Genomic DNA, 24,326 nt, shown 5'->3' with positions numbered 1-24,326 from the left:
CACTGTTCCAGCCTCAGGGAGTGGCTGGGGGCTCACAGACCACAGGGGTTTATCTTCCTAAACATGCGTGATCACAGGCTACAGGAAATGGTTTGGCCCTTCTTCAGAAAGTTGCTGCAGAGTACAGCACGACCAAAGTATGGCGTAGCTTTTTCTGTAGCCTTAATAATCTATCAGTGGTTTCATCCTGTGCTGCCTGGGGCAGCTTGCTTTGGACTATTCCCACTCTGGGCGGGGATTGAACTGGTAACTCAGATTAAAATGAAGATCAGACAGCTTCCTCAGTCAGATTCCATAGAAACAAATCACTCTGTCTGCTGAAGGCTTTTAGTATTTCTGAGGCTAATGAAAAAGCAGAAGCAAATCAAAATCGTGTTTTACTTCAGCAACTAAACTTTCCCATTTAAAACCTGAAACACTGCAGATCTACATGACAATCCTCCAGGGCAAGAATTTCATCTTGCTTTGGGAAGGATGCACCAAAATGCACCTCTCAAATACCAGTCTGTCCAGAACAAAACTGAAGACAACAGGATTTCCTATAGGAACCTGGGTTTACATGCTTAACTTCATCTGTAAGCCAGCAGATCTTAAACAGTCAGTTTTGAAGGCCATTGCTTGTAATTTGCTGATAGTCAATTTTCAGCTGAAATAAATATTGGCTATTTATGCCATTTACTTTTATTTCTTTTCACAATAATGGGGAGTTAAAAGCAAATGCACGCCCTCAGCATTCCTGGGAAATATCTATAAACAAGTCATGCACAATCTGAGAATCCATAAGAAAAATTCAGCTGAATGTAGACAGCTGTAATGGCAAGGACTATCAGTAAGTCTGCTCTGTTTCAAGATCTTCGTTGTTCTTCTGTCAAATCTTCTTGGCTATTAGAGTAATGAATATTTTCAAAGTGGTTCTGAAACTGAAAGGGATCCTCCTATTGATTTTGAAGGGCTTTGGTTCAGTTATCCAGCTCATTATCCATTAGAATATACACATTTCATTCTATCAGTGGAAAATGTAATATGTTAAAAAAAAGCTGCAAGAGAGAAATAGACATTGTTGTGATAGGATATAATTCCTGTCAGGCATTAGCCTGATGGGTATAGAAAGAAAAACCGTTGTGCCTAGCAGGCAGAATTGACAAAGCAGAGATTTAGAAGGACTTATAGGCAGAATGCTTGCAGAGCCACATCGGAAGCATTGCCTGAGAAGCAGGATGATGCTGGGGAATGTGGGGCAGTGCTTCAGTTGTGGGTTGGCTGGGGTCAAAGCTAGGCTTGAAGGAAAAGGTTCTTGCTGATGATTAGAAGCCAGTAATCCCTGAAAACACAAGGATGTTCTAGATGTCGCTAGCCCAAACCCAAAGAGGTACCTGTGGAAATGGCGACAGCTACGCTTCCAACTTTGGTTCTCCAGGATTCTCTGAATTCTGTGCAACAGCTGAATTATTACAAGATTTATGTAGGTAAACACTGTCAAAATTCTTCAGACTTGCAATTTGAAAATAAATCTTTACTTGTAACATTGCAGGATATTCTTTGTGGGGTTGAGAATTAAGTTGAGGTTGTACAACTTCCTACAGTCATCCTTGCTCAGACAAAGCAGGCCGTGGTCACAGCTAAATACTATGGATTGTTCCACATTACAAAAATGCTGGACTTTAGAAAAGTCAGTTCTGAAAACAGTAACTCGTGAAACAAAGTAACTCCCGTGTTGCACTCCCATTTTGAGGCAAAAAGGAATAAAGCCTGAGCCAGCCTCCATGCCTTGGCAGGGACAGGAAAGCTATCAGCCATTTCCAGAATGGAATCATGTCTCTGCTTGGCACAGCAGCAGCTTCACTGCCAGCTTCATGAGGTTTGGTTATTCACTTTAACATGAGGTACCTATCTCCAGCACAACTGTATTCCTCCACCCAAAACAAATTTAAAAATTAAAAATAGAACTTTTCAGGTTCACAAATATTTTTCAAAGAAAAGTGCCATAACTATAATTTAGAACTTAAATTATTATAAATACCAAGTTGTGTCTGATTTGAACAATATTTATGTCCATTTCGCTATTTTTAGAGGGGAATCAATGTGTTGAGCTGGAAGCCAGAGCATCTGCCATTGCAGATTTGTCACTGGGGAGCTGGTAAAAAGCAACAACAACAGCAAAATATCCTTGTTTTAAATCATTCCATTAAAAAAATAACTTAAAAAAAAATCACACACCTGAATACTAAATGGAAAAGAACATACAGACAGTGTCCCAAAATAAGCAGAAGCATCTGAGACAAAGTCCTGAGCTGCATGTGAAGATTTAAGAAGGATTTAGATTAAAATGCTCCTTTCCAGATCACGTCCACAGCAACACTGTTTAGAAAAATGTTGTGTGACTGTTTGAAATGTAGAGAGGTGCATTAACCAGAGGGGGATTGATGGATATACATTTATAAAGCATATATCAAAGCTCATCCAGTTCTGCTGAGCTAGAGAGAGTTCTTTAATTGGTTTCCAGGGGACTGGGATTAAGCTCCAACTTGGTAATGAAAATACTGTGCAAAAGAATAACTGAATTGAAAAGCCTCCAACTCTGCTAGGGATATTCTGCAAAGGATAAATACACCTCACCAGCAAGGCAAGCCAAATATTATCCTTTTAACCATGGGCTATTTGTACTAATAGAACTTCTTCCCTTCACTCACCTTCCAGGCTATAGAGGTTGAATCTTCCTGCCGACATTCCGTTACATTTTGTTGCAGCAGAGGGGCAGTCTGACACGATGGTGTCTGACATGGAAGTGCAGATGAAGCAAAGGTGTGGAACTGAATTCCTCCATGCGGAAAAAAGGCACCCACAGACATTCATCAACACTTGCTGAACGTTTCTGGAGACCAAACAGTGGATGGGAGCACACAGGTGGTGGGTAGTGCTTTTCAGCAGTGGCAACAGCAACAGTAGCTCACCACCACCGCTGCAGACTTTTACAAGTGCGGCATGCAGGGTTTTGCTCATCGCTGGTGAATACGCATTGCTAATGGTGGTGGCCATGTTGAAAAATGGTGTTTTGTAGCTGAGAATTTGCTTTATCAAATAGTGTCATTGTGCTCTTTCTGTCTGCTGTAGTTTCCATGGAAATAAATAGGAGGCGTTCTTTTCAGAGCAACCTATGTACAGAGAGCCTATGGATTTCCCAAGATCACACAAGCGTACAGCAGGAGCAGCTGATCCTACACGTGCCTGTCACCACACTCCTGCACTAAGCATCTCTTCTTATTCTCAACAGAACACATGCAAACACAGCAAGTGAAACATCTGTGCTGCGTACACAGGAAGGAACAAATGCATGCCAGTGAGAAAAGTGGAAAATTAAGCAGATGAAGAGTTTTCAGTGATGACAGAAAACCCGATCTAGCAGGGATGACCTGTATTTCAGTTCAGAGCACAAATACACATCCTTACATAACAAGGTCATCAGCTCAGAAGTTATTTGACCATAATGGTAATTTTGATGGCAGTACATTTCCACATCCAGATGTGCTGAGGAAGTGTTTTTTCCTCGAGTGGTTTAATTATCCTCCAGGCAAGGGTTCACAGCAACCTCGCATGGCTGAGCTGAAGCCAGCCAGTGGCACAATATGGTTGACATAGCACTGCTGCAGGGAAGCTGTGTCACCAGCAGTGACAGTCACCAGGGCCCAGAAGGGAGAAACAAGGACAGGAAGAAAATGAATAAATGTAAAAGGAAACTAGGAAAAGCACTGCAGTGGCATAAGTCAGAAGAATTAAGTATCTTCTTTAAACTGAAGTATAAAGGAAGTCACTGATGGAACTGGAAAATATTTGTATGAGCTGAAAACCTGGAAGATTTGCTTATGGTAAAAAGACTTGTGGATTTTTTCAAGGTACCTTTATGTATATACCCCAAACACTTGAACATCATTGCACTGGCAAAGTGCAGGGGTCAAGTAGCAAGCAGCACGAAGAAGGCTCTCTGCCCTCTGTACCCTTCACCATATCACTGCAGAGCTATGATCAAGGTCATTCTCACCACAGGAAACACCAGCAAGAGTTTCCAGCAGAAACACTGTGAGTCATCCTGATTCAAAGGATCCCTTACCTGCAACCCCAGGTTGCTCAGGCTGAAGAACTTCATTCTTTAGGAAATTACTTGAGGAAACAACTCCTCTATGAAGTAATAGAAAAAGGCAGTATCATATGCATAGAAACAGGGATGAATCATACCATGCTGCTAACCAGTACTTCTCAGATGCGAACACAACACCAAACAACAAAGCAAAGAGTTTTGAAGTTTCACATATGCCTAATGCTAGCACCTTCTGGACCATTAAAGTTTACCTCAGTGCAGTCTCGCTATTTTGTATTTCTTGGCAATTAACTTTCTTTATTTTACTTTTAAAACTTGTACAATGTAACAGTTAAAAAAGGGTGTATGCAGATAAAATTGCTGTATGTGTGGGAATATTAGCTGACCAACACCCACTTTCCCAGGAAGGAGAAAAAAATATCTGCAGTAAACAATTCAGCTACCTGCTGCTTTCACAACAGCTTCATTTCTGGATTCTAGTGTCTCCAGTTGACAAAACACGGGCAAAATGGAGGTGAAATGAACCTGGTCCAGCAGTGTACACCAGCTTTCAGCAGAAAAAGGAAGCCACTCACAGAGGCTGCACACCCTCCAGTCTTTTACTTGTATACTAGGACTTGCCAACAGTCCTCAGTGGTAGTAAACATTCAATGCAAATATAGAATAATAGAATTACAGAATGTATTGGGTTAGAAGAGACCCTTAAGGGCCATCTGGTCCAACTCCTCCACAGCAAACAGGGACACCTACAACTCAATCAGGTTGCTCAGAGCCCTGTCCAGCCTGATCTCGAATGTTTCCAAGGTTAGGGCATCCAGCAACTCTCTGGACAATTGTTCTATTGTCTCACCACCATTATTATAAAAAAGTCTACCTTGTATCCAATCTAAATCTCTTCTCTTTTAATTTGAAACCATTTCCCCTTGTCCTATCACAACAGGCTCTGCTAAAGATCTTCACAGACATCATAGCTTGTCTTCTAGTGGGACGACACCACTAGCAAATTAACTAATGTCATTTCCATATATTGGCCTAGCAGCAGGAGTTTCATACTATTTAAAAGTCCTCAAATAAGGATTTTCCAGGAATACTTGTGATCTAAGATCAACACCAGATTCCTAACTGCCTCACTTTCATATACTTGTATATCATCTGCATGGACTGTACTAGAATTCAATGTGCAGTTTTTACACTTAACTGTATGCCACTGTAATTCAACTGCTGTATTTTTGTACAGTTGATTGAATGACTACTATAACCACCAGATTGTACTGATAACTGAAGGAAAATAATTCAGTTATTACTCATTATTAGTAATCACCTAATGAGTAAATGATGATTTAACTATCAGTTGTCACAGTCTGATCTCCAGTAAAAATGATGAAATCTGAATTCTGAGAAATACATGTTCTTTTTCTGTCATTTCCACTGCTTCACTAGGACGGTTTCTAGAGATTACTAACATTTATGTGCCACTTCACCTAGTTGGCATGTCTCTCCACAAACAAACATGAACTTCTACTCTGTTTCTATACTCCTTTGTTATTTTTTGCATTGTGTCTTCCACTTTTCTTCCTTCTATCCTCAACAACTAGAGAAACAACTCTATTCCCATGCTGTGTCAACCACCATTTCTTCCGAAAGCAACAGCAAACACTCTAATCTTGCAGGCTTACAAGACTCACAAAACAGACTCTTTGGATTAAGAAGGATCTTTAAGCATTTGATGAATACAGATGCTTTATATTGGGGCTGTTCCAAAAGCAGTATCTGCTAATTACATTGGCCCACAGTGTCACAGGTGGATACTGGTGGTATGGCAATAGAGGTTGAACCTTTCCAACAGCCTCCCATTACATTTTGCTGCAGTATGACAGATGGCAGCAGTGGGGCAGTCTGATTCAATGGTGCCTGATATGGACACGTAGATAAAGCAAAGGTGTAGAATGGAATTCCTCCATGCAGAAAAGATGGCACCCATGGACATATATCAACACTTGCTGAATGCTCATGGAGACCGAACAGTGGATGTGAGCACAGCGAGACAATGGGTAGTACAAAGGTGACAGCAACATGAAAGACAAGCTGTGTTCCAGATGGCCACGAACAGCTGTCACATCACAAAATGAATAGCTTTTCAACCAGCTCATGTTCACAAATTGGCTAATGGTGGTGACAACGTTAAAAAATAACCTTTTTCATAGCTGAGAATTTGCTCTTCCATACATTGTTATTGTACATGTTGTAACTGTTGCTGTTTCCACAGAAATAAACAGGAAGCATTACTTTCAGAGCAATTTATGTATATAGCTATACCTCATAATCAGAACAAAAAGTGGTTTGGACAATGCTGTATTCAAAGATGATCACAGTCAGCAGAATTCTGAAGTACAGTCTAAGTTCTTGTTTAAAAGACCCCTGTGAACTGAGTTACACAGCAGAAAGGCACTCACAAAGCTACAGCAACTTCATAGCTTTCAGGCAGTGAAGAGGAAGTCATCTTTCATATGTTTTGCTGTTTCCAATTGTGAGTACACACAAGAGCACCTGTTTCATATTATTTTCAGTCCTAGACATTGGTGTCTTGCATCTCTCAGCATCACCTTCAAGCATTATTAAGCCAGCTTTGCTTCAGTGCTCTGCAGCAGCTGCAGAATGTGAGATGATACCCAGTGACCTGCCAGAACTTCATGCTTCAGAGAAGATATTGAAGCTATTATTTAAACATTCACTATAGAGAACAAATACAGGCGGTAACAATCATTTCTGCATTATTTTTTTTTTTTTAAGTTATTTTTTAAGCAAGATGAGGCAAAAGAAAACAAGCCTTTCCCAATTCACGAAAGAAGCACATCAGGACTGTTTTTTCCTCTACCTGCCTTCCTCACACATACTGTTTTGACAGGTTGCCTTCCCTCTCATAGCTCCAACATTGAAAAAAATACCTTTAATTAAAAATAGAGAATTGCAACTCATCTCTCTTTTCCAGAAACAATATAGAATGTGATCCAGTCACACTCAATGGAATGCTTTAACATTTTTCACTTTATTAGCTACTAGCAACCTTAATTTTCACAAGCACTAGCATACTGAAGTAGCAGGACTGTTTGGTTTTATTTTGTTCTTTCAGGTTGTCCAGGGAGATTTGGATCTTTATTCAAATAATCAAGATAAATTTGCTCTGCAATTACATCAATGCTGTAACCACATCTCAGTGACCCATGAAGTATTTGTGCGCCAAAGCATTAATATATTTTTTTTCTAATTTGATCCCTTTTAATTTTTCCGTTCTTAGGCAACAGAAAATCCCAGGCAAATTTTCACTACATTATTTCTTCCCCCTCCACATTCTGATTACTGACAGATTTTTCCAGGTCTAAATACATAGTTTTAGCTAATCCCTTTCAAAAAACAATATTCATGAGTTATATTCTTTCCAGAAGAATTTAGGCACATAAGTAGATACTACTGAAATCTTTGTCATTTGCTATAAGTTTCTAAAGGCATTCCTGTCTGCAAGCACAGTGATAACCAATGCTACAAAACTGAGGAACTGCCTCCTTGAGCCATTGTTTCTCTTCCTTTGAGAAGTGCACTTAGATCCCAAACTGTCATCACTTCAGAAGTACAACAGTAGCATATTAAGCCTTTACTGATGCCTCTTTCCAGCTACCAGAAAGGTCTTTTTTGGAAAACTCAGTAATTGTCAATTGTCTTAACTAAGCAGATGAGGGGGAGAGAGAGGGTCAGGTCACCCATAAATCAATTATGCACAAATTATAATGCATCAATAAACAAACACAAGGTTTACATTATAATCTCTGCCTCTTTTTATTGTCATACTATAGGCAATGATAACAGATGTAATTTACTGAATACTTAAGACACACAAAAGAGTAAAGCCACCATTTCAATAGCTTGCTTTCACCATACTTACAGAAAAAAACTAGGTGGCCACTCATACCAATACAAACCTCACACAATTAAAACTGCAGAAGAATCTTCAGAAGGGACTCATAAAAATGCCAAGCTCTTTTATGACAGTTTCCCATGACAAAATTAGGTACTTATCCACAGGAAAGCTTTACTGGCTTGCTCTCCATTTGGCCCCTACCTGTCTTATACTCCCATACAAAAAAAAAAAAAAAAAAAAAAAAGTAGGTAGAATCTATACAGATTGTTAAAAGGCAATCTCACTGAGATCAAAGAAAATTTTAATTTATTCTGAATTCTTTAACTGTTAAAACAGCAAAATACACACGGCTTTCAGAGCAGGTACCAAATGCATTACATTCCAAATTTTTACCCTGCCAAAATCTAGACAGAAGAATATTTCAGTACTACATAAAAAGTACAAAAACATTTGAGAACAGCAACATTGAATTTCACATTGGGTCTTCTCTGCACAATTTGATGAATGAAAAAAACTAAGAATAATGGAACTTTCAGTTTAAAACAACAGGTTTTACATTCTGGTTAAGTAGCATTACACTTCTCTTTTGGTTGCCATGTAAAGACAAACTGCAGCACAGACTCATTCCTTTTTAAATGCTAGATTATTTAACTGCCTCCTCTTACTTTAAGAGTGTACAACTTGAGTTTCTCTCTCTACTTTGCTTTTCTTGACTGATGTTGTAAGTACACTCCTTATCCAAGTACTGCTGACAAGAAAAAGAACCAAGACAGTTTCTCTCCACAGAACTAAAGTAAGTTTAAACATGCTACACTGAAATAATTTACAATGTGTATTCACTATGAAAACTAGTCTAATAGGCTAAAGATTAAAACACTTTCAAATTACTTCATGTCCATGCACGAAAGCAGCTTCCTTTCTATTTCTGCTTTATGTATCAAAATGGGATTGAGTTGTTCAGACAACCCTGCTCACTTATGAAACTTCCAAAACAAAGGCTGCTTTAAGTTGCAGATTCTAGCAGTGTAACAACAAGTACTATATTATGAAAGTCTATTTATAGTTCATCATGTTCTTGTAATCATCTTCGCAGAACTTGGTAACTGTTTTATAATCTGCCACTTCTTGTAGTTATGTCCTAAAGCACAATTCTGGGGAGGAAAGCACCATTTCCTGGATAACAACTTTGGATAAAGGAAAAATACAGAAAGAAAAACAACAAGCTAAGAACAAATATTTAAAATGCTTTTGACACCACTTCTTAAGTTAACACAGAATAAATGAAATCAGCAACTCGATTCTAGATTTCTTCAAGTGTCACTTCTTAGGAGTTATAGAATGATCTCTGCTGCTTCTGTTAGGATGTCAGTTCCAAATACATGGTGTGCAAGCTTCCAGAATACTTCAGCAGGTATTTTTTTAATCAAGTCTGAATATGTCTGTCCACTCCTAAGTTAAGAACATCTTTCACGCATTAACAGTAATGAAAATATCTATAAATAAAGCAAGCTATTATATTGCACAAATTTTAACAAATACTGAAATATAATTATTCTTCACTTCCGTTTGTAGCCAATATTACATTTTCATTAAATATACTTTTCTCATAGTCATCAGTTGCTCACAATTTCCTTCAGCCTCCAGAATAGCCTAGTTCTCAGGAAATAATGAGCAAGTTGTGGAGTTATTTTCCCAAACATGTGTAACTTTACTATGAGGTTTTAGCTATACTATTCGCTTACAAGAAGTTTGCACTGCCTACAGAACCACAAAGCAAGGCAACAGTAGCTTTGACACTTGAGATCCACCCACACAGAGCACATACTTCCAAGTGCAGCACTTCCTTTCCTCCAACACCATGTTTTGACATGCTTTTCAATGTTTGTTCAGCCCTGCCGCAAGAGTACCCGAAGCAGAATTATTTCTCATCAGTTTCAGTAATCTAGATACAAATCATTTCTTAAAAAACCCAAACAGAAAAAACACTGCCTCAGATGTTGTAATACGTATATTATATTCTAAACACTATTTTTACTTCATAGGCAGCAGGAATTGCATGCCAAAAACTCAGAATTTTGCTTGTGACAGTGAAGAAAAACTTTGTTCCTATACAAACCAGCATCAACTAGCCTGGGAAGTAATTCCCAGAAGGTATAACAACTTTGAGTCATTCCAAAGCATGTTTCTATTTTTATTATTTGTACCATGGAAAATCCTAGCATACGAAGAAAACCATCAGCTGAAATATACTTTACATCTATTTCCACTCTCTGGCACAGAGAAATCTCTCCTTTTAAGAGACTGTACAAGCAACAGATGTTAAATAATTAGGCAATTCTTCTGCTAGTATTTCACTTACCAATTCAGTTATTGAGACACACAGAACTGATAATACATATTCCTTATGCTTCCTCATTATTTCATTTTTTTTCCCCCCTCTACCTTGTATTATGCCCAAATGTTATGTAACAATGGGGATATGAAACTCATTATTATCAAACACCAGAGGCCTCCTAGGAGGGGTTGATTCTTTGTCTGCTTTGTGCAAAAGCTTAAAAAGTCCTGTTCCAATATTCATTGGGATTCCCATGATGATGCACTCAGAAACACCTAGAGGGGAAAAAAAGCAAACCAATACACACTAAAGACATGAAGAACAAAAGTTTAGATAAACTGTAATTGCTTTAACATGTCCATTCTGAACATATCACCTATCAATCTCCTTGAATCTCACATGTGAAAACCAATTTCTCTTTACTAGATTAAGTTAAATGTTATGCTTATCAGAATTGTTAGATCAGTATGTTATTCAACGGGTGTTACTTAAATTCTAGATAGGTAAAAATTCAACCTAACTTCAACACCACCTCTGCCAGTAACAGCACCAGAAGGTTTGTTTTTGGAGAAGATGCATTCCACTTGGTGACAACACCAGAAGTTGCACAGCAAATTCACTTAATATTCATTTTCTGAGTTGGAGAAAATAATTTAGTCAAATCTGGCCAAGTTCCCTTCAAACATCAAGCAATTTCCCAGTGAAAGAGGTGTATTCACTATTTTAGTTTGTTATTTTTATTTATTGCATTTTCTTAATTCAAAAACTGCTTGGTTTGAACTTAAAGATCTGGTCTGTCTTCTTTATTTTCTTTTGCTATTAAGTTTCCACAGCAATGTGCTGACATCTCAGACATTTTGATGTACTCAATTTTTCTAAAGAGCATCATGCCATATTAAAAGTAAACTATCAGAAATCAGTGTTTTTATCTCTTCAGACTTTTAATCCAAACACACTTTCACACAGTCTCAGGAATACGAGAACACAATCCTTCCTGCATGCATTAAAGAAAACCAAACCAGTACAAGCAACAATAAAAACAGTTAATCCTATGAGCAGTAAAAAACAGTGCATTTGAACAAACATCCTAGGCTGAAGATTCATTTCCTTAAAATTCTAGCAAAATTTTACTGATATTTTTTATGTCTATAAATGAAGACTCAGTATTTTTGCTCTTAGCTGACTGTTGCATTTCTACTACGTAGTTTCCAGCATTATATACTTAAAAATCTTATTCATAACAGAAATCTTAGGTTACCTACTATATATTTAGGCCTACTTTGAACAGCCTTTACAGCATACATGTTAGAATGTATGAAGGAAATACCTTTCTAAAACCTAATGAAATAAAGCTTTCCTGGTTTTACAGAATAACTTTTCAAGCAGATCCAACTCCTGAACCATGGAAACAACATTTAGATTTTGAGAATCATTCTCCCTAGCAATACTTCAATTTAAACAACCAGGAGTCCTTTTCTCCCCATGTCCTTTTGTAGCATCTAGCAGTAGTCACATATAGCAGGAAACGTCTGAGCAGAAAACACTGCTGTATCAAACAAACATGTTATATACATGTTCATTTTAACACATACTAGGATTTTGCTCTGCCCACTAAAAGCTGGCATCAGCAACGCACAGAAAAAGTGCTTGTCTTTTAGGTATGTAAAGCATTAAATCAGCTGTTCCTCATTTTCTCAGTTGAAAAAAAAACACAAGAGTTTCAGAAGCCACATTGCTCAAAACTACATCCACACATTCTGTAGAAGCGCTGATTTGAAATGCCATTCAGTTCAGCACCTATAGTTGATATTGAGCACCTGCTCATTTTTCTTGGCAATGTTTAAGTTTTCCTGCTCTGGAGATGCAAAAACGTGAGCAAGAGTGTTCTCATAGCAATTCAAAAGATAACTCGTGATGATCAGGTCAGACAGTTACACAGCAAGTTTTCTTACAAGAAAGATCACTCCAGTCTGGGGAGACAAGCAACGATTTTCTGTTCTGTCCATTCTGTTTACATATTGGAATCAAAATATTTTTATAAAAGGCAACATGAAAAGATCTTTAGTTTACACATCATTCAAAACAAGATTTCACTATCTCAGCGGGAATTTTGAAAAAATACTTTCTTTTCACTACTGTACAGAGTGGAATCAGTCTGCACAGTATTTTTCTTTAGTTTTGGACAGAATTTTTAAAAAAATTACAGAAATCCCACTCATATGGAATGCTGGACAGCCAGAAATTGTCAGAGTTCTTAAAATACAGACAGGTTATATAAAGGTTTCTAATAGGTATCATCAATTCTGAAAAGATTCTGTCTACAAAACACTTGAGTAAAACTGACTACGCTTTTTAAGATGATCTTCAAATACACACAAGTCAGTACATCTTAGTGTATCACAGTTGTTTTATTAGAGTTTCTTGGTGCTAATGAAGTATAATGAGGAGTTACAACTCCTGAATGATAAGCCCTAAAGACATGATGAAGAGCATAAAATCTTAGGCCTCTCCTTTTCTCAGTTTAGTTTAACAGAAAATCCATATAAGTAAATGTGCTTAAGCAAGATTAAACAAATGTCCAACTGAGATAAGTAGTACAGAAACATCTACCACACTTCTAGAATCAAGAAATACAGATCAGTCTCAGACCTGAAGTTTTTGACACCTAAGTTGAACAGAAAGCTTAAAAATGCAAAAAAAAATCTAATATACTTTGAAGAGGTTTACAGCTGTAGGGTAAGGACCACAAACTACAAGAGGATTTGCAATACCTACCGCAAACAGAGTCCTTCTGTCCAAAGTAGGCAGCATCAAAGAGATGGTCTGCAGTCTTTTCAAAAGAAGCCAACATTAACACACTTTCCTTCATTTTTGCCAGTCCAAACCTGGTAATGCCCAGTACTTCACCCTTGATTGATGAAGAAACCCAAAGAAAGCAGCTCAAGGTCAGTTATGCTTAAAAAGAAAATCAAGTGATGAACAAAAATGTAATTTTTTATTCTGAAAAGTACATAAGACATGTAGTAGCTAAAGTACTATCTACTATATAGCATTTTCATAATATGCTGCTTCACAGCTAAGCATCCTGAAGGTTAGTAGTTCTATAGTAACAAGTACTTAAATCAAAAGATATCATTCATGTGCTACTGAAACACATATAAACTAAATAGGGTATTTTGTGACACAAGAGTATCAAACACAAGAATGAAATAAACATGGACATAAGAAAAAACACAAATAAGCTAGTTGTTGTGCTACAAACTTCTGTGGTGTCTCAGACTAGAGCTATGAAAGCACTATACTGAAACTACAGCCTATTGTCTAACAATAAATCTGACTTCAGCTGCCAGAGAACTACAGAACATATTAAGTCTTCATTTTTGAAGCCTCCTGATAAAAACACTTCTGTTTTTAAAACTATCTTGGCGTATTTCTGCCTCTGTTTCTAACAAACATCCCAATTATAACAGACTCAGTGCAGTTTTGTGGCAAAAGAATGCACGGTAGGAGCCCAAAAAGTGTAAAGTGCTGCACTCCAATGCCCTTTTTCCCCATTGTGTGGCAGCTCTGCACAGCCAGCCCCAGGGACTGCTTCTGCTCAGTACAACAAAGCCCTACAGTTTTGAAAGATGTCTGAACTTCTTCATGCATTTCCCCCAGATCAAACCCTTGTGCTCTGGCAGGCAATAGTGGAAAATCTGACTTCACTAAGTGGACTCAAATACATCTGAAAACATTTTGGATGTGAAGGCAAAAAAAGTGAAATCAATAACGAACAGAGATAATTCTTTTATTAAAAAATTCTGGAAGCTTCTTGATGCTCTAAATGCAATCTGATTCTGTTTGTAAGGTCTGTATTCTTTGACTCCTATGCACAGTACAGCTGCTTTGAACCACACCCCATGTAGTTTTCTGCAAAGCGACCTTTAAATTGCATGCAGAATTACCCAGCTGATTTTCATTCTGCTATTTTTAAGCTTGATTTCCAGTATGAAATTACGATTCTCTATTCATTGTATCAACATGTCTTCAATCAAAACAGAACCTTCACCCACTCCCCATGATTCATCAGACATTTTTGTTTGATACAATCAATCAACAATATTTAGTTGGTATAAGCTACAATTCTTTGAACTTTTAACTGATTCCTATCTCCCTATCTGAGTCAAGATTATCAGTGATTAATTGATTAATAAGATTAATTTGTATAAGCAGACCAATGTTAGACTGAAAAAAATAAAAATGCACAGTACAAACCTTGTAAGTCATAAGATCAGACAGCAACATAACATGCCTCCTGTCAATGCTCATACCGTGGTTCACCATTGTATACTGAATCTCATTGATAATGGTGGTTCGAGCAGCTTCAATTCCTAGTGTTTTCTCTACCTACAAGAAAGATTATGTAGAATTAATGAATAACCTTAGACAACATGGGTGGTATTTGTTCAGGCACATAGTGTCAAATAACAATGACATTAATAGTATTTTGTACTCCTTTGCTTCAAAAATATTTATAAAAAAATTCTGAACTGTGATGCCAGTCAAATTATTCTCTTGTGTTAATGTATCCTGATAACTACTAATGAAATCAGGCTTTATTATAAATAAATTGCAGCATCTGAACACAAAAAAGCACTTGTAATAAGGATGCTACTGAAAAAAAAACCAAAAAACAACTATACCAACTGCACATTACCTCATAAGTGTTGTTAGAGGATGTTTTTGTTCCTTTCACTCCATGAGTAGCCATAACAGCTCGCAGGTTATCACCTTCAACTAGAAGTTTGTACTTTTCCTTACCACTTTGTTCATCAATATGGATGACAGCACGGGAAACCTCGGGTATACCTTGCACTACAACCTGCACAAAACAAAAACACAAACTATTTCAACGTCTACAGCAATGCAGTATAAAACAGAAACCCTAATCAGAACTTAAACCTGTTTTGAAACTTCAGTCTTTGGAGCAGATACTAAATTTAAAAATATGTGAAATCAGATTTTGGGCTCTTATCCACATTACTCAATATGACATTCATACTGTACCAGTAATCTTACACACTACCTATATTTTCTATTTTATGCCATCACATATCCTCACATAGAGACCCGTCTCTCTGAATGGTAGATCTACACAACTGAAAAAGCATTTGCCAATAGTAAGGTTTAATTATTAGTATTCTTAAAAGTCAAAGTAGCCAGCCTCCTCACAAAACTGCAAAAACACGAGCTGTAACAAAAGTACCAAGGCTACAATTTCACTCATAAAGATTACTAACGGAATCTTAGTTTTAGTAGTATAGCTTAGCATTAGCATCAAAATCAAAAGTTCTGAACTCAGATTATCTTCAATACTGTCAATATCAAAACCAACTATTTCATCTTCCCAACCAAAATATCCTAATTACTATTATTGAGTATCTCTCACAAGAACACAAAACAAAGCCTCTGTTTTAACCTTTGGTAGTTCTTCTTTCAGGGACTGCAATACATAATACATTGAACTCTTGCTATTTTCACGAGGCGTCACACATACGACTGCTTCTCCATGGACAGCAACATCTCCAGGCTTCACTCTGAGTTTAGATATACAAATTGAGTAGCGCACAGTCTCCGCATTCACCTGTGACAAGAATCAGTCAGCAAACATCTGAATATCTCAACACACGTAAATTTGCTCAAAGACATGCTGTAGACAATATTTCTGTCCTCTCAACAGAAAATCAAGAAATGCAGTGCAAAAAAGCAAAACAAAAAAGCCCCTAAAATTACTCTTAAGTTACATGATACACCAACCTATGCTGAAGGTACATACAGGCCTATATGTTCCTAATAGATGGAAAAATATTAATACTCTTGCACTGAGAATGACACCAAGAAATGAATTTACATTCTCATTTCCAAATACATGAAAAATTATCCACAGGTAAAAGATATAGATTTAATACAGCCACAGACCATCCTTTGTTCACTTTCTATTTCTCCTTTCATAGATTTTTCATTCTTTTCTTTCATTTTTATTTCTGTGAAAGGATTAGGACATCCTCTGGAGCCTTTCAAAAGCATGTTCTGATTAAGAGCTGAAAAACTCACCTCTAATCTCAGTAGTCTAATGCGCTCCAAAGACAGCTTCACTAGGATGAAACAATCATCTGGAAGAAACACTTCTTCAATATATTCTGATATCTTGAAGATGAAATAGTTAGCATATAAGGATGGTTAAAATGCCTTATTGTAATTGACTGATATTTATATTTAAGACATTACCAATAATACATTTTTTCCTACCTCTCCTAACAAGGTCTTCTCAATTCTTCCTTTAACCAGGCGGGCAAAATCAGGATCATCATCTTTGTCCAACTGAGCTGTTATAATAGGTGTGCTACAAAGAACGAACACACAAGAAAACAGAAGTAGAAAATTGCTAAACTAGATTAGAGATGGCAACACGAATTACAGCTCACCTTATGAAGTCTAAGAGAGGCATTTAAGAACAATGAAAGACTTTGAGTCTTCTCAGATGCATTTAAAGAATATTCATGTACTTTAGGTTGGTAAAAATTAATCAAATACACAAGAGATTATAACAATACGATAGTTACTATTTTGATGGCCTGCACTACTATGGTATTATTTAAAGAATAACTTCAAGGATAAGTAGGTAGCTTTAACTATCACTAAACACTAGAAAGCTTCACAATATGACAGATACCAACAGAAAATTTAACTTGAGTAAAAAATTTGTCTCATTTAATTTTCAAAACAAAAAGCAAAACACAACCACAAGACTGTTCTATTTTCTGGCTTTAAATCATCAGTTAGTTGCAAAGACATTAGATTCTTCTTATTTGGGTATTGTATGTATTCAGTATTGCCTAGTATGCTACTGACAATAGGAAAATGCTATCACTATGTTTTTCCATCAGATTTCACTTAAGAGAAGGAATTAAAAATAAACAAGTAAATGTTAGCACCTAATTGCTTTTGAAGCATTAATAATTTCCTTGATTCTTGGCACACCCAGAGTAATGTTCATTGAAGCAACCCCAGCAAAATGGAAAGTCTTCAGAGTCATCTGTGTGCCAGGCTCACCGATGCTCTGTGCACAAAGAGCTCCTACTGCAGAACCAGGCTCCATCTGTGCCCTGACAAAGAAAGAAAGAGTCTCATAAAAACACAAGAAACACTGAACTCAAGGCTATCCTACGGCAAGCAAAGATAGAGACTATTCTGGTGGATTTAATAGGAGTTTATTACTTGTGAGGTTCTTTTTTGGGGGGTTGCTTGCTTTAAGTAAACAAGCAATAGGAGACTTTGTGCATTTAACTAATGCAGAAAGGCCATGATCTAATTCAAGGCAAGAGGATGCCTTACCATATAGACATTCCACAGCCTCACAATAACATCTGGAATAGAAAACAAAATTCTTGTCTCCTCATCCCCAAAACTATCAGACAGCAATTCTAGATTCCCCATTCAGGGAACACCCCTACCAATATTTTCAAAATCCCCCTTCATATTCTTAAGCAGGAGAGATGTTATTAAGTCTTCAATAAATTACTAGGCAGACTACTACTAATTAGAGCAAAATCCAGACATTAATGCCTCCTTACTTTCAACTTAAGAATAAAACTTAAACTGATGACTTACTTTCCCTTCAACTTACACATTTAATGGGAGCATCCCATATTCATCCCCGTCTAAAATTTATGTACTTGGAATACTGGTTGTCCTTACAACACAGAAAATGAAGCTGACTACAGTACACCATGCAATCTCAAAATGGTTTACATTCTCCCCTACGATTTTCTTCAGACCCTGCAGTTAATGTTCTTAAGCTCACAAAGTATGTGATGTTACTAGCTCTTCATGTTTAACAACACAAGACAAATATCCTAAGGTTATGTGAGAAATCAAATTAGAACAAAAATCAAACAAAATAGATGCCACTGACTACTGTATACCAGTGAGCAAATCTCAGGAGACTGGAGACCTTTAAGTAAATAACTCTTATGGATAGTGTAGATGTTCACATCTCTTACTATTACTTTACTGTAATAAAGAATGAAAAAAAGCTTCTGAACAGTCCATAACAGATTCAAGAACATGTTAATACAAAATGTCACATAGCTCTCCATGGACAGCTTAGACCAAGATAAACAATTAACACTGTTATGGACTGAAACAGACATTCATCTACTACTTCTCACAGAGCCTTTGGAGGCAACAGTCTCTTGCGATCAGAGGAGGAAGAGAACATCTGTACCAGTGGATGTAAAAATGCTGGGTGTTACATAATATCTTCTCCTACTCTGAACACATTACTTTTGGCTTTTACCAGAACCTGCTATCAAAACAGGATCTGTGGACATAGCTGGTAATTAGCTAGAAATGAAAAACATGCCTCTGCAGATACCCCAGAATCATAGTGATTGGAAGGGACCTCTGGAAATCCATCAAGTCCAACCTTCCCCCATTGAAGGTCAGTAGCCTGCACAGGAAAGCATCCTGGCAGTTTTGATTATCACCAGAGAGGGAGACCCCACAACCTCTCTGGGCAGGCTGTTTCAGTGCTCTATCACCCTCAAAATAAGTTTCTTCTCATGTGCAGATAGAACTTTGTTCCTGTTTCTACTCAGTGCTCCTTGCCCTGTCGCTCGGCACCACTAAAAAAAAGCCCACCCCAGCCAGTTGACACTCATTCTTTAGATATTTAGAAGTGTTAACAAGATCCCCTCTCAGCCCTCTCTTCTCTAGGCTGAACAATCCCAGGTTTCTCAGCCTTTCATCGTGGGGGAGGTGCTTCATGCCCCCAATTATCTTTGTAGCCTCCCCACTACAGCAGTATGACTCCTATTATCTCAGAAGAAATACGCCTAAATACAAGCAGCTAGATTTATATGGTCAAATCTCCTGATGTAAGAAGAAATATAATATGAAATACAAACTATTTTCCTGCAGCGTAAAAGGAAACAAACAAGTAGTGAGAGTCATCTAACAAAATAATCAGATTATTAGACTCAACAACAGAAAGATGAAAACTATCAGTCAAATCTCAAGAACTGTCTCACAAGACTCAACTCTGCCTTCTTTTTATTCACATCCTACTTTGGTCTTCCAATTTTTGTTGAGGTCATTGAGGTCAACTATTTATTTGTGTTGCAGTTACAACAGAATCCATAGAGTAAAATAGCAAAATGTTGTTTTTAGCATTTGAGTTACTCCTAGATGGCAAAGAAAGCAAATGTACTAAGCTGGTTAAATAAATAGAGAGAAATTAACAAGCCAAACATTTACCTCATGTATTTGTCCCTACAGGTCTCTAGAAACTTCTCCAGTTGGGTTGGAGTAATCCTATCCAACTGATATAAAACCCGTGGCTATAAAGAGAATAGAACAGTTGAAAAAGAAATAGCTTATGATGACTTAAAATAACAACATAAATAACCAACTGAAACTATTTACCTCTGTCGTGCCATTGTCATTGATACCATACTTGTCCCTAGTTTTTTTTATCTTCTCAGAAACACCTTTGATGAATTTTTTTATTTCCTGAAATTACATGGAAACAAAAGTAAGCAAAGATACATTCTTTATATTGAAATCTTCAGCGATTACTTGCTAAGGGATCCAGATAAAACGTTTACAACAATATATTAACTGCACAATACAAAGAGAGAAACATTGAAACTAAACACACTAAAATTCAGCAAATCAAATTCACTTTTGTGAATTAGTAGCAACACAGAGGAGTATGGTCCACACTGAATAAAAGCATCCTTCTTGAGCACACACTGAAAACGAAGAGATTTGACAATGGTCAGTTCTTCCTTCCTACTCACCACTCACTGAAACTCTTCTTCAGTCAAAAATAAAAAAAGCCATAAAAAAAGACCCCCCCCCCCCCCAAAAATCTTATTTTCTTAATACACTGACAAAATCATTTTCACTCATTTCTCAGTATTCAAAATAAATCAAAATTGAAAGATTGCAACAAGAGAAATATGTAAAGGATTCCTGATGAAAACTGTTCATCGTTTCAGAGACATACGTTATCTGGGAAGAGAGGGATTGAATCAAAAAAAGTCAAAACAAAAAAATAACCCCTTAAAACTGATAGAAATATGTCAGTCTACATTGCTTAGTTCAAATGATTTCTCTATACTGCTGAGGGACAAACAAGAGCATTTAGTATGAATTAATATCCAGAGGTAGTTGTAATTCCAGTCTTTACTGGAATGCCAACTGAAATAATACTGTTACAAAAATATCCAGTACTTCTACAGAACATCATTCAGGTATTATGCTTTGGACATAGATATGAAACATGAGGCCCATGATTGAACTTTTTCATTAAAGTGGACTCGGGCAAGTCATTACTATAACAGCTAATGAAAACCAAAATATAAATGAAAAAAAATTAAAAATCAAGAGGAAATTCTTTCCATCCACTTTAACAACGATGTAAGCAAACCTCTACAGAAGAGCAAAAAGTTTGATTTTTTGAGTCCATTTTAAACCCCTTTAACCCTAACAATCCTGCCTGCCAACCAAAATGATCATGTAGTATCACCTCTTCAGTCACTGCTGGACTCCTTCTGACTCCTGCAGTAGCTGGGCACTGAAAATAACTCAAAGTAAATATTTGAGTAATTGCCCTTTTTTTTTTTTTAATTATTCCATTCATAGATCACTATCAAAACACTTCTTTTACAACCTAACAGAATCCTCAGATTCTCAAAATAGAACATTCTTACTGACATTCCAAGTACTTGCAAACAGTTCATTATGTTCTGTGACTATTAGATCTAAGATCAAATGAAGGAACTGACAACAGAAGTGTGCTGCTGAAATGGATGCTTTATGTTGTTTCTCATTTGGATGAAATAGGTTGCATTCATACATTTCTGCCCCTTTTGCCCCACAGTAAGTCATCATAACACACAAATGAAATACTGTGTCATTCTGAACAGTTTTGATCATTAAATCTTCAGATAAAATTGACAAATGTAATTATTTTTTAAGTTTAAAGTAATAATGCAGCATTAGAAAGATTAATCTTCTTATTGGATGACTAAAAATAATACTGCAGGACTTAGAGAAGTGGGTAACACTTGATCAGTAGAAAACAATACAAGAGATGCTTTAAAAGTAATTCCACCTTGAAATACACTTCATTTGTGGAAGGGTGGAAAGGAAAAATGACAAAATAAGATACCAACTTCTCCCTCTAGAACACCATAGGATAAACTCTTCTGTTTTTATTTACTCTCTGAAAACCGAGGGACAGGAACAATAATAGCAATAACCACAAGAACTCAAGAGAGGCTGTCGTACTGACTGAAGAATTAGTCCTGTGGTCATGTGGAGAAAGTCTGCAACAGCAAAATACATAACACAAAAGCAGCATAGGGCAGCAAATGGCATCATGGACAATTTTATTGCCAACTTTTAGTCTTTTACAGTCCCTAACTAGTAAAATATATATATTTAAGTGTCTAGCATTATAAACCATTACATGCTATATACAATTCTGCATTATAAATAATGTATCATTTGAGTACCTTTTACTTCCATGTACTAAGAACAAAGAAAGAATGGTGAGAATTAAGATAAAACTCTGAAGAGTTTTTTCATTATCAAAACATTTTATTCATGTGGAAGTAATAGAGAAAAGTGACCTATGACTCTCAACTTTCCATGATCTTTTAGTAGTTTATTTCAATTATGGGTTAGTTCAGGCTACAAATAAAAAGAAGAGGTAGATGATTCCTTTTGAGTCTGTCCCTGTTTATGGAATTATCATTTGGAACATGATGCTCCATAAACACACATAATGCAGCTCCCAAGTTATCTTTTTCACACAGTCCAAACCTATCACGTCTTTTAGTCACGACATGTTTAACAAAAGGCACTAAAATGACTTGGTAAGTTTCTGTAATAGCCAATGCTTAATTAAAATAGCAGTCTACAAAGCCTGGTCACTCAAGTATTTAAATCATTTTTCCCAACACTTAAGTTAGTAGGAGTATTTATGTATGTTAAGCACAGCTAATATAGGAATTCTCAGTTAGGAAGCCCACTGAAATACAAAGTGATTCAGCAGGAAGCCATTCAAATCCAGTCACACCCATTAGGTAAGCTCTGCATGTTCCACTATCTAGGTCTTTTCTGTATTTGTACCACACCTCCCAGTGTTTATCTGTAGTCATCTCCAGAAAGTAGAAAAATAATTTTCTTGACAAAAAAAAAAGAACAACAAAAACAAGGTTTCCTTATTTCCATATGAAGAAAATTTCCCTACTGCTGTATTTTAATATATTTAAATGTTTGCAATCAAATGTTAAGCCATACTGAAAGTTGATCCAGCCAACAATACTCTTTTCCCATCAGCTGATCTCCCTCTAGTGGGGAAACAGTGCAAGCTGAAATAGTACAGCCTGCTTGAAACAGGTCATTTAGACATCCTGCTTTCTAGAGTGAGTAAGCCCATTATAATAACCTCCCCTTAAAACAGAAGAGAAAGTAGAGGAAGAGAAGAAATAATAAGAAAACCCATGTTAACATTAATGCAAGTTGAAAAAATGAATTGTTGAAAGGAAAGTTATGTATCAAAAGAAAGCTTTCTCAAATCCTCAGATTACTAAGGAACTTACTGCAATGATGAATTCATATTGTTTTCATAATTAAAAAAAGGACTTGGTTAAATGACTTTGATGGATACCTAGATTAGAATTTAACAAGCAGTAATGTATATATGCTAATCAATATCTTTTAGCGCTATTAGCACTATATACACATCTGTAGCTAAAAGCACTAACATTAATGCTCACACAATGCACACACATGCTACAATTACCTCATTATATTTTTCATAACCTGTTTCAGTTAATGTCTTCAAGGTTGAACAGAAAAAAGGAGAAGAAATAAGAAAAAGTAACAATATTTGAAACTTAAAAATCAAAAGTGAAGTTCATTATCAATAATGCTATGTAAATATAACACTTCAAAAGGATAAGTATAGTTAACTTTTACTGATGTGATTAAAAATAAATAACACCTCAAAAAAACAGCTTTGTCTATGAACACTGGCATATTTGATTTTTTTCCCCTTACAGGTGCAGTTGAGATTCACAGTGTATTTCAACTATAGATACAAATGATTCTTCTGCTCTGCTCTAGCAATGCACGTCAGATTACTCACTGGTTTTGCTATCTTAGAGCTCTAAAGTACTCTGATCTATTAAAAACAAACCCTTCAAAACTAGGTTACTAAATTCACGTTGCTGTCATCACTGCCAAAAATCCAAAGGTTCATCAAGATTTTACATATCCACCGTCACCTTATTTCTGCAGTTTTTAATCTGTCTCCAAAAGTAGTCTCAAGTAGGATACTCTCCTAAACGCTCCAACACTTAATGCTTTTCTAAACAAATAGTTTTTTGCAATTCCAAGCACAGTCATTTGAACATTTACTCATCCTTGAAAGATATGCTAATATATCCCAAAAGATAAAGCCATATTGAACTAAGTGCTTCATATGGCTGAAGTTTTTTTAGCTGGGCTAGTACATAAGGAAAGTGACATAAAAAGGTGTAAGAATATAGTTTACTGGAGGAACACAAGCAAATGCCTAAAAGCAGCCCTTCAGAAGGTCAATAATATCAGAACACACGCATATGAAACAGATTAAATAATAGTTTCTAATGAAATCAGTGAGGACTATTTAATTTCTGACATCCCACAGAAAGCACATAACTGTACCGTTGTACTATAAGCAGAAATTCCAGCTACATAAGTCTAATGAGATCAATGATAACTTATACCCAAAAATCACTAATCTATGTCACTGTGGTGTGAACATCTACCACATTAAGAACAACTTGTCCTACTTCCCCATCTCTAAAATGTACAGAAATATATTACTGAGCTAACTACTATCCCTGTTACTAATGCAACAAATTCAACCACTGCTCCTACAG

At 36.5% G+C, this 24,326-nt stretch overlaps 1 protein-coding gene across 2 annotated transcripts in view; it reads right to left on the bottom strand.

Annotated features, from left to right (window-relative positions):
- Positions 1–6,409: 6,409 nt before the first annotated feature.
- Positions 6,410–24,326, bottom strand: part of POLR3A (RNA polymerase III subunit A) — a 35,475-nt gene continuing 17,558 nt past the window's right edge. For both annotated transcript variants that reach the window (XM_031602974.2, XM_090144982.1), the window contains 10 exons: positions 19,810–19,896; positions 19,642–19,724; positions 17,319–17,489; positions 16,633–16,726; positions 16,438–16,530; positions 15,803–15,967; positions 15,041–15,205; positions 14,599–14,730; positions 13,117–13,249; positions 6,410–10,616 (listed from right to left, as the gene is read on the bottom strand). In XM_031602974.2, the coding sequence (XP_031458834.1) occupies positions 10,468–10,616; positions 13,117–13,249; positions 14,599–14,730; positions 15,041–15,205; positions 15,803–15,967; positions 16,438–16,530; positions 16,633–16,726; positions 17,319–17,489; positions 19,642–19,724; positions 19,810–19,896 (1,272 nt within the window). In that variant the 3' untranslated portion in view covers positions 6,410–10,467. The remainder of the gene's footprint in view (positions 10,617–13,116; positions 13,250–14,598; positions 14,731–15,040; positions 15,206–15,802; positions 15,968–16,437; positions 16,531–16,632; positions 16,727–17,318; positions 17,490–19,641; positions 19,725–19,809; positions 19,897–24,326) is intronic.

Source organism: Phasianus colchicus, chromosome 8 (assembly GCF_987193195.1).
Source record: "Phasianus colchicus chromosome 8, bPhaCol1.hap1.1, whole genome shotgun sequence".
NCBI classification, from domain to species: domain Eukaryota; kingdom Metazoa; phylum Chordata; class Aves; order Galliformes; family Phasianidae; genus Phasianus; species Phasianus colchicus.
This window is presented reverse-complemented; position numbering and strand designations above follow the sequence as displayed.